General features: G+C 56.8%; 1 protein-coding gene across 1 annotated transcript in view; it reads right to left on the bottom strand.

Annotated features, from left to right (window-relative positions):
- CAPN5 (calpain 5) overlaps positions 1–9,434 on the bottom strand; it is a 55,630-nt gene extending 46,196 nt beyond the window's left edge. The window contains exon 1 of the mRNA XM_017533055.1: positions 9,254–9,434. Within this exon, the coding sequence (XP_017388544.1) occupies positions 9,254–9,404 (151 nt within the window). The 5' untranslated portion in view covers positions 9,405–9,434. The remainder of the gene's footprint in view (positions 1–9,253) is intronic.
- Positions 9,435–10,836: the final 1,402 nt, after the last annotated feature.

Genomic DNA, 10,836 nt, shown 5'->3' with positions numbered 1-10,836 from the left:
TGGAGTCTCACTCTGTTGCCCAGGCTAGAGTGCAGTAGCATGATCTTAGCTCACTGCAACCTCCGTCTAATGGAATTCAGGCGATTTTCCTGCCTTGGCCTCCCAAGTAGCTAGGATTACAGGCACCTGCCACCACGCCTGGCTAATTGTTGTATTTAGTACAGATAGGGTTTCACCATGTTGGCCAGGCTGGGGTCTAGCTCCTGACCTCTAGTGATCTGCCTGCCTCAGCCTCCCATAATGCTGGGATTACAGGTGTGAGCTACCACGCCTGGCTGAGAGTAGATTTGGAGTGTTCTCAGGACAAAAAAGTATGTGAGGTAATCAGTGTGTTAATTAACTTGATTTAGCCATTCCACAATGCATACACCTTACAAAATATTTCATTGTACATGATAAACATTTACAATTTTTATCTATTAAAAATCAGTTTCTTTTTTAAGGAAAGCAAAGCCAGCATAACTCATCTACAGTGCACAGAAAACAGGACTTGGCTCTCTTGGGAGCAGTGACTGGAAGAGGTGTTAGAGAGCTCCGCTGTTCTGGGGAAATTTCTTGATCTGGGTGGTGGTTCCATGGGTGTGGTCCCTGTGAAAATCCACTGAGCTGTACACTCATGACCTATGCACCTGTCTGTAGATCAGTTACATATGCTTCAATGAAAAGGTAAACAAAAAAAGCCAGCTCGGTGGCCCTGGGAGGGAGGGGTGGCTGAATGTGGTGACACAGGTCCCAGCAGATCCAGGTCCTTCACGTTGTAGCCCTGTCCAGCTGGACAGCACATAACCAGGTAGGAGGACCGGTGGGAAGGGAGACAGAGTGGGAAAGTGCCCCAGGCTGGGTCTGAGCACTAGCCTTTGTCACACGCAGGCTGTGTGACCTTCTGAGAGCCTCCTCTGATCCTCAGCCTCCTCCTCTAGCTCTAAGGGTGCTTGAGTGTCTCCACACTCGGAGCATTCCACAAGAAGATCCTACAGGTGTATGGCACCCCGACACCCCAACTGAGCATGCACCTGCAAGGTTTCCTCTGCACCTGAGAAGGGGAGACGCCAGCCAGAGACCATCCCTGGGGGATGTTTTCAGCCCTGAGGGGGGAAGCATGGCCCTCAGAAAAAAGGAGAGGGAAGGGGTATGGGGCAGGGATCATGGATGAAGCTGCAGAGGACTCCGCCAGAGGCCCCAGGATACCAGGTGCAGCAGTCTGGTTTCATCCTAAGGTGAGGGGGAGTGTGAAAGGGTGCTGAATAGGGGAGGGATTTGGTCACAGCTGTCTTGGGGAGCCCCATCTGGCTGCCACATGGGAAACAGACTAGAAAAGGATAAGACTAGACCAGAAACACCAGAAGAACAGCCACAGGACTTGGACTGGCGTTCACATGGCAGGCTCACGTGTGGATGCGGAGGATCTGGTTTCAGAGACAAATGAGAGGGAGGCTCAACTCTTCCCGGTAGCCAACCAGCAGTGGGGGTAAAGGGAGAACACAGAAATGCCTGATGGGGGTCCTTCTCCTGTGATCCACTGCCTCATACCCCACAGTGGTGCCCAGCACAAAGCACAGGCCTGGCAGAGTGGGTATCACCCAGTGCTGGTCAAAGGAGCCAGTGACACACTCACCCATTCCCCGCCAATCAAAGCCCCCTTCTCCCACCTCCCTTCCTCAACCTCTTTTCCCCTCTGGAGGGAAGACACCACCTACTGCCACCCTTTACCATATGAATAGGGAAGGGATGAACAGCTAGGGCTTCATCATTCAGGGGACACAGTCAATTCCAACTGGCACATCTTTGCTGATGCCCATTCTGGGCTGGACCTGAGCTGGCTGACGAAGAGGGGGCCAGGGGAATGGTGGTGGCCCTCGGAGATGGAGTCTGAGCAGGGCCTAAAGGATAGGTGCAGGGAGAGGGAAAAGGTAGGAGGGCACTGGGTGGGCAGAGCCTGGGGGAAAGCTGGCAGGACCAGCTCTGCAGGGCTGGGGATGCCAGGAAGGGGTGCATTGGCACTTACTGGGGCACAGGGGAGCCAGGGGCAAGACTAAGGGTCAGACGCAGATGCAGTGACCCAGGACTGAAGTGCCCTCGCTTGAGCCACAGCAGGGAAGGCCAGAAGCCAGAGGGGCCTGGAAAGGGCAGAAATTCCATTTGGTGGCTGCCTGGTTATTTGTGTTTTTGATTTTGTTAATGTATTTATCCCCTTCTATCTCACACCCCATCCTCCATCTGCTCCTAAGTCACCATCTAATAAGATGCTTAGAGCGTGTCTCTTTGTCCTTTCGTGGGTGTACTGTGACCTCCCAGGCTCCTGCCTCTCCGATGCGTCATGTGCTAAGGAATGGATGGCGGGATGGGGAGGGAGAATGTGCTGTGGAGGAGGGGCCAGGCTCAGGGCCACCTCAGGCTCCCCGCCTCTGGGCCACCCAGAGCTCCAGGCTCCTGGGTGCTGGCGCCAGAGCCAAGGCAGCCAGGCGCAGTGAGTCATTCCAGCCACCACCAGGCGAGCTGGCACCAGGGCTAGGAAATCCTGTCTTTCTTCTCCCTTCCCCTTCCCTCCCCTCTCCTTCCCTTATCGTTTCTGTGTCCAATCCATTTTCCACCCGGCTGTTGAGTGATATTTCTAACATAAATCCCACCAGCTCTCTCCCCTGCTGGGAGACACAAAAGGCCTGATGGGCAGGGTCAGGTGTGTATGGGGCATGGGGTCTCTGGCTGGTCCTGGGGGAATGGTGGTCCTGCAGCTGTGATGTCCCCCAGTGGTGCATGTGAAGGCTGTGCTGGCTGCAGGCCTGGCTCTGTGTGACCCTGACTGAGTCAGAGGCCTGACCCTGCAGCTGTTCCTCATCTGGGAATCAGGTCCCGCCCAGGGTGCTATGAGCAGGAGGGAGCATAGCCAGCAGAAGCCACTGTTGTAAGCAGCACCTGTAAGCAGGCAGACAAGGGAGAGGAGCATCTTAAAGGATGTTCTAGCTCAGGGGTTCCTGCAGGCCTTGGGCAAGACAGGAAGAAGCTGAGGACCTGGCCATACTTGGAGGTGGAGACTTTGCTGGGCAGAAGGCAGGCCCAGGCCCAGCCTCGGGTGAGCAGCCCACCAAGGTTTTAACACTGAAACAAACACATTCGGGAAACCCACAGTCCCAGGCAACCTAGTGCAGTGGCTGCCCTACCTTGGGGCTCCCAGCCCAGCACCGCACCAGGTCCTGCAGAGAAAGTGCTGAGACTGGGCAGATGCAGCTGGGCGTCTCCGTGCAGGACACTTTCTCTCATCGGGGTGGGGTGGAGAATGTGTACTCGCTTACTCCCCACAGGGAAGACAACCTAACAAAATGGGACTTGATCAGCTTACTGAAACCACCTCTGCCTCGCTGTGCTGCATGAGCCCAGGCAAGCCCCTGCCCACTCTGGTCACAGGCTCTCACCACTGAGTGATGGGGAGGGGAACACGACGTATTCTTTTTCAATCTGGCAGGTTTATCACCAGGACAGCCTTTTTCTCCACTTCTTGCACAGGCAGGCCCTAGACTCAAGTCCCTACACCTGTCTCCAAGACTCAAGGTTTGGAGACTGGTGAGACAGTGCCCATTTCTCAGATTGGGAAACAGGGGTGCCATTCCTCAGCACAAGCTCCTGCACAACCTCAGAAATGAGCTGTGCTGTTCTCATTACATAGAGTGGAGGCAGAGGCTCTGAGGGGAGAGAGGACATTTGGGGCAGAGGCTCAAACCTGTCCCCTGTCAAAGTCCTGCTCTGCCTGGCTCGTCACCCCTCCCTGGAGCAGTGACCCACTATCCAGCCCTGGGTGTCCTGCTCAGGTGTGTCCCCTGTTCCAACTTCACTCGTACACCTTCCCTGTGCCTGACCAAGGGGCAGTGAGGAGTCAGACGGGGGGCTCTGCCCTAAAGGTCGGCCTGGTGAGGGCGACAAGGCAGCAAGATCTGCTCTCAAGAGAAGTGACTTGTTCACCCCGGGCAGGGACGGCTGCATGGAGGAAGGAGCATCTAAGAGGGATCTCAAAGGTAGACAGTGATTTCAAGAGATGGAGGAGGTGGAAAGTTTGGGGAGGAAAGAATATTCTGGGAGGAAGAAATCATTTAGGCAAGTTGGGAGGACAGGGTGCAGGGGAGAGGGAAGAGGAAGTAGAGACATATTGCCACAGCTGGGTTGTGGCCAGTCCTGAAAGCCAGGCTAAGAACTCAGGCATGAGATGGGGGGCGATGATTTATGAGAAGGTCAAAGGGAAAAGAGGCCCAGGACGCAGGCAGGGAGGCCAGGCTGTAGACGGGCCCCTGAGAAAACAGCAGGGCCCCAGTATGGCGTGGCCTTGGCCATGGGGATGAAACAGAGACCCACGCAGAGGCAGGTCAGCAGCAGGCAGGCGGGGGCTCTGGATTTGGCTAGGGTTCTTCCCGAGGCACCAGGGGGCTCACCGCCTCGTGCGATGGCAGCCACGTCTCACCCCCTCGTGTAATGGCAGACCACATCTCACCGCCTCGTGTGATGGCAGACCACGTTTCTGGGAGAGCAGTGTGCTGGCAGCACTTCACTTCCAGGCCTCCTGCATTACTCTAAGCCACTTTCTATTCCTGACCACGGCAGCCTTGAATGCCAGCACCTGCTCCCCTTGCCCAGGCAGAGGGCAAATCAGAGCCTTAAGATGTCAGCTTGGGCAACATCCTGTCCACATACCCATCCTCAGATGGGGAGACTGAGGCCAGCGAAGGGCAAAGCAGTTAACCTCTTCGTGCTTCAGAATTCTTATCAGTAAAATAATTTCCTGCTGCTCTACTGGCCCAACCTGCTCACCTTACCCCACATACCAGGCAGGACTTGGCCATAAGAGGCCTTAGTATTCTCATCTACAAAGCAGGACCTCCCAGCTCCATCCAAAAGCAGGACCTCCCATCACCCCTTGTAGGGTGATAATGAGCATCTAATGACCCTGCAAAGCCCTGGGCTTATTGTGTGAATGTCTGAAATGAGCTTCACTCCACCCTGAAAGGTCCAACATGCTGTCAAATGCAGGCAGGGTCCAGACACCAGGGCCAGGGTCCAGACACCAGACAACAGGCCCTACCAGAGATGCCCTTCCTCCAAACATCCCTGAGCTCTGGCTACCAGGGGCTCAGGCTGGGGCACTGGGGCCAGGGCTACAGCAGTGCCTGGTCCCCAGGGCTCCCGGCTGGTGGGGAGACAGGCATTTAGAGTGACCTCCTGGGGTAACAGGACTGTGACTGGGGAAGCCAGCCTCGGTGGGCACTGGGGTGGGGGCAGGGGCTGGGAATGGTGCCTGCAGTGATGCTGCAGTTGGCTCCTGGGATGGGCTGAATGATGGCCCCCAAAGATACTCCCAACCAAATCCCTAGAACCTGTGAATGACACCTGGTATGGCACAAGGGACTTTGCAGATGTGATTAAGGATTGTGAGATGGGGAGACGAACTTAGCTTGTCTGGGTGGACCCCGAAAAGTGTCCCTATAAGTGAGAGGCGGAGGTGATCTGCCTGCAGAGGAGGAAAGGGCAATGAGACAGTGGAAGCAGAGCCTGGGGCGACGTGGTCGTAAGGAATTCCAGCAGCCACCCGAGGTTGGAAGAGACGGGAAAGGAACCTCCCTTGGATCCCACAGAAGGACCAGCCTGGATTTTAGCCCCATTAGACTCACAGGGGACTTCTCACCTCTGAAACTGTAAGAGCATAAATCTGTGTTGTTTTCAGCCACCAAGTGTCGTAATTTGTCACAACAGCGATAGGAAAGGAATATGCTCTTGAATGATGCTGTTCCTGAAGAACAGTAATGGGAGCTGGCGGGTGGGGGGGTCATGGGACCACACCTGCCTCTCCTGCCTGGAGAAGCCTGTGAGGGAAATGAAGTTCTTACACCCTGAGTTGCTCCACTGTACATCAAAGTCACCCCACATCAGTTTCTTAGTTACTGCTGTGAGTAACAAATCACTTGGGTCCCACCTCACTGTGACTGGCAGAAGTTACACAGCAGCGGGGAGCACTGGCTGAGCAGGGGCTGGCTAAGCGGGGCAGGTAGGTCAAGCCAGTGTGCTCCCAGACTTCTGTTCACCATCCCCGGGGCACACCCTGGCGGTGAAGGGCAGCTGGGGACCAGTAGATGGGCTTTGGTATGCTCTGGCCATGCTCCGGCCACCAGTGCCTTCTCCCACATGCCCAGAAAACTATCCCTGGGAAAGCTAGGGTCCCTGGAAGCACACATGGAAACAACCAGAATGCTGAGCAGTAACCCAGGCCCTTGTGGGTGAGCACACGTCATCCATAGCTTCCCTGTCCAAGCTTGAGGCTGGCTTCCTAAGACATCCAGATTCAAACGGCAAAGGGACCTGGCCCATTTGCGTTTGGTGAGCTGGGAAAGGCAAGGCCTGAGGCCACAGTGTAGTGAGCCGCTCTGCCTGCAGTGAAGCAAGGCAATCCCAGGTTGTCTCCACCAGCCCGGAAGAGGGGCTCAGAGGTAGGCAGCAGGAAGGCCAAGCCTCAGGACCATGGTGGGCCCAGGAACGTTTTGAACAGGGACCAGGGATGGAGAGGCAGAAGAGGTCTCAGAGGGCACTCGAGGGGTGCCTGGGAGGGGCTCTGAAGGCACTCAAAACACTTGAATAGATGGGGACAGAGACAGGGCAGGTGAGAAGCCCAGCTGCAGAGAGATTGCTGCCAGCTGTCCAGGAGGCTGCCGGGGAGGGGTGGGGGGTGTTGCAGAGCCTAGGGCTCACTGCTGGGCTTTCTGTTCAAACTGGAGTGCTCCTGGGTGCTCAGTCCTTGCCTCTCCTCAGGAGCTAGAAGCTTTTGGGGAGGCCAAGGGACTTGGTCAGGCAGGTAGAGACCCCTCCCATAAGCAGTCCTTCTCACCCACTAAAGCTAAGAGAGGCTTCTGCTTCAATAGGAGAGGCCTGTTTCCTTCCACCCTTCTTCTCCCAATGTCAGCCCCTTGTCCCCAGGGAAGGAGCTAAGTGATGCTGACCACCAACTGCTATTAGTAATAATGGCTACCCGACACCATGTACTTAGAAAGATGCGCTCAGTGACATGATCTAAGTTCATCTTCATCATCCCCCAAGTCCCTGTGAACAGGCAGCACGTATCCCATTCCACACAGGAGAAAACTGAGACAGAAAAAGAAAGTTCTCTGCCTCAAGGTCATAGGCAGGTAAGAAAGTACAGAGATGGTCTCAGCCAGAAAAAAGATCAGACACATGATTTAGGCCCCGTAGGTAGTAGAGGGTACCCACTGAGGATGCAGGGGGAGCCTCCTGTTTGGAGACCAGGACTCCGGGGCTGACCTGAGAGCCTGCCAGGAAAGCAGGTGCAGAAGCAGCCAGAGACAGCGCTGGTCTGGGAGCCGTGTCCCAGATGTCACCCCCAAAAGCCCAGAGGCATCTCACAACCATCCTGTCCAAAAGTCAACTTGTCAACTTACTCCCAACTTGCTCCACCTCAATTGTGGTCCCATCTCACAAAGGCAGCCCGACCCACCTTTCCCCAGCACTGGGGCCCTGTGCAGCCCCTGGGCACCTCTGCTCTGGGAACCTTTACCAGGGCCCCTCCTCCCCGCCAAGCCTAGCCCTGTGTGGGGAGCAGAGGAAAGCAGAAGGGAGGGCCCTCTCCCTGCTGTGGCCTCCTCCTTACAGCCCTCAATGCCAGCCCACCCACTACTGTAGCCAAAAGTGACCCTTCTCGGACACACATCTGACCTACTTAATCTGCAATCCACCCCGCCAGCATGCATTTTTCACACCGCCAGGCCTTTACTCATGCTGTTCCTGGGCCTGCAATGCCCTGCCTTTTCTTTTCCACTTGGTGGACTTCTTTGAGACCCAGCCCCAACGAATCTGCAAGTGAACTCATCCCCAGCTCCCGGGCACCCATCAGTCCCTGTCTTGTGCTCCCAGCACTGGGTACAACTCTGGATGGGGCTTCATCTGTGGACCCATTGCTATCTCGTCAGAAGAGAGGCTCCTCGTGGCAAAGATCCCGCCTGAGCACCTCTGTGTGCTAGCAACAAGCCTGGCCTGGCCTGCAGCAGCAGTGGGGTCCACCATACCCTGCCCAGAAGGCAAAGGCAGCCAATCCACCCCACCCCTGGACCCTGGAGACAGAAGCAAGGAGCAGCCCGAGAACCCTGGGAGGTGTCAGTCTTCGCAGAACACAGTGGTTCCCCCAGCAGGCCTCAGACTCATCCACTTGGCAGAGCCTCACCCTCTCTTCCAAGAAGTCTGCCCAGATCTCTCTCTCCCCTGAGTCCTGGATAGTCACCCTCAGTACTTTTCTCTCCAAACCATAGGTATAGGAAAGAGACTCTGGGCTGAGAGCCAGGTGGACCCTGGGGGTTCAAATTCTGGCTCAGCAGCCCTGAGTGGGCAGCTGACTTCACCTCTCTGTGCCCCACTGTGCTCATCTGTATAGAACTTGGGGCTGAATCCCACCACATGAAATGACTCAGAGAGAGAACGTGGCACCTGTTAATGATCTTTGGTCCTACCTCACCTCTGGTCCCCTAGGCCAGTCTTCCTTCCGAGACCCCCAACCCAGAGGAACAGAGGTGGGAACTCTGAGGTCTGAGAAACCAAAGATCCATTCCCTCCCAGACCACCCTCCCACACTCCCGCAACACACACACACACACACACACACACACACACACACACACACGTGCGCGCACCCTGCAGTCAAGGAGAAACGCTCCCATTCAACCTGAGGAGAAGTGCCAAGAAGAGGATAGGCTGGCACAGCAGGTGCCTCGGCCCTGCCCCTTCCCCAAGTCTGGGTTGGGGAGCACCCAGAAGGGGTTGGTGGATTGCAGGGATGAAAGGGGGGTAAAGGAGGGAACAGAAGAGGGGAATTGTAAGGAAGACGAGAGGAAGGGACAGTCTAGCCCCGGGCGTTAGGCGCGCCCAGCGCGTCCACACTAGGGAAACGACTTGGAAACACCCAGAGGGAGGTGGAAAAAAAGCTCCTCGCCGGGGGTGGGGGTGGGGACTCCTCGCCTGGGGTGGGGGTGGAGAAGAGTCCAGGGGGGCCAGGCAGATCCTCCAGGCCCCCGCCCCCAGCATACGCTCACTTCCTTTCCCCCCGGGCCCGAGGGAGATGCAGCCTCGCTATCGATTCGAGGTCTTGGAGCACACACTGGCCAGCGCTGCACCCGCGTACGCCCCTCCGAAACACACACACACACACACACACACACACACACACACACACACGCACACGCGCGATCGCACACGCCTCCCTCCGCCTGCCTCCTACCGGCCGCGCCGCCGTGGGTCCAGCCGGGCTCCCGGGATACGGGCACGGCGCGGGCGCTGGAGCTGAGGCTGCAGCCGCTCGGTGCAGCGGCCTCAAGCTCTGGCCCGAGATCCAGCTGGGGCTGGCCTGGGGCGGGGGCTGGCGCTGGCATTCCCCAGGTCCGGCCAGCCCGGCCCCGCCCCACCCCGCCCCGCCCGCAGACTCCGCCCATTGCGAGCTGGAGGCGTGGTCTAGCGCGGGGCGGGGCGGGGCGTGGGCAGGGGCGGCCGGCCGGGTGCGCGCATGCGCACTGATGCCTCGGGCGGCCACCCCGAGGGGCGGTGGGTTCCAGCCCGGAGGTTGAAGTGGAGTTTAGGGCCCCTCGCGGCACTCGCCGCCCCTCCCGGTTCAGTCGGGCCCTCGCTCTCCCTCCTTCCGAGCCTACTAGTCCGCGGTTGGGGCGCATCCCCGGGGGCAGCCTCCCGAGGGCCGGCTACACCACGAGGGATCGGGCCGGGGCGGAGGTGCAGCCCCCCCGAGGGCAGGCCGGGGACGCCGCTGACTTGGGGCCCACGTCTGGTACCGAGGGCTCGCAAGGGCCGGGGTGGCTGCCAGGACAAGGACTTGATTGGGGGAGCGCCTCCCTTTCCATGCTCTATCTTCATAGCCACCCCAAGTTTTCGGATGGAGAAATAGGAGCCCTAGGCCCCAGTGAGCCGCAGAGGGCGCCTGTCTGATGGGAAAACTGACCCCGCCGGTGTTGAGCACTTAATCTCGTGCTGCCACGGGCTCCTGGGCTCATGTTTGACTGTCCGTGAGGGGCTCCCAGAAGGTCCTGGTATGGTGCCAAAATTTGGTTGCCTGATCTGTAAAATGGGGACTATAATCTCTACCCACCACGGCGGTTTGGGAACTCCGATAGAGAAGGTTTAGGGGTGACCAATTCTTGCCTACGGGCTCAGGGATGCCACCTTCCCCCGCCCTGAGGCAGCAAGACAGATGCCCATCTGATCTGATGAGCCCATCAGCCCACTTGCCGGTGGAGAGTCTCAGGCGCCCTTATCCTCCCCCTCCAGTTTGTTTCCCAGTCTTCGTTAATGATTTCATCAACCTCTTGTGTTACCAAAACAAACTTGGGTCCGCCCACCCAGTGCGGCGAAGCCAAACACTGACATCAGGATTTGCACCGGCAGAAAGGTAAGCATTTATTGCAGGATGCCAAGCAAGGAGAATAGGTCAGCTATGGTTAAGACCCAGACTCCCCAATGGTTTCCATGTAAGGTTTTAAAAGGTGGAGAGACAGAGGTTATATGCAAAGTCATAAATAAATACTCTGGGGCTATACATTGGCTTGGCCCAAAAAGGTGAGATATTTTGAGGCAGGGGACTTACAAGTCATAGGTGGATTCAGAGATTCTGTGATTTGCAATTGGTCTTAGGAAGCAAGACTGTCTTAAAAACCCGGGGTTAACAGATAGCAATGTTAAGCATTGGCCTATGGGTGTGACTCTTTACAGAACCCTTGGGAAGAAATTTAAAACAAAGAATAGCCCTCAGTTTCCCGTTATCTAAGGCCTAAGTGACAGCTGTGAAAAACAATTCAG

The sequence above is a fragment of the Cebus imitator genome, unplaced genomic scaffold (assembly GCF_001604975.1).
Source record: "Cebus imitator isolate Cc_AM_T3 unplaced genomic scaffold, Cebus_imitator-1.0 Scaffold79, whole genome shotgun sequence".
Taxonomy (NCBI): domain Eukaryota; kingdom Metazoa; phylum Chordata; class Mammalia; order Primates; family Cebidae; genus Cebus; species Cebus imitator.
This window is presented reverse-complemented; position numbering and strand designations above follow the sequence as displayed.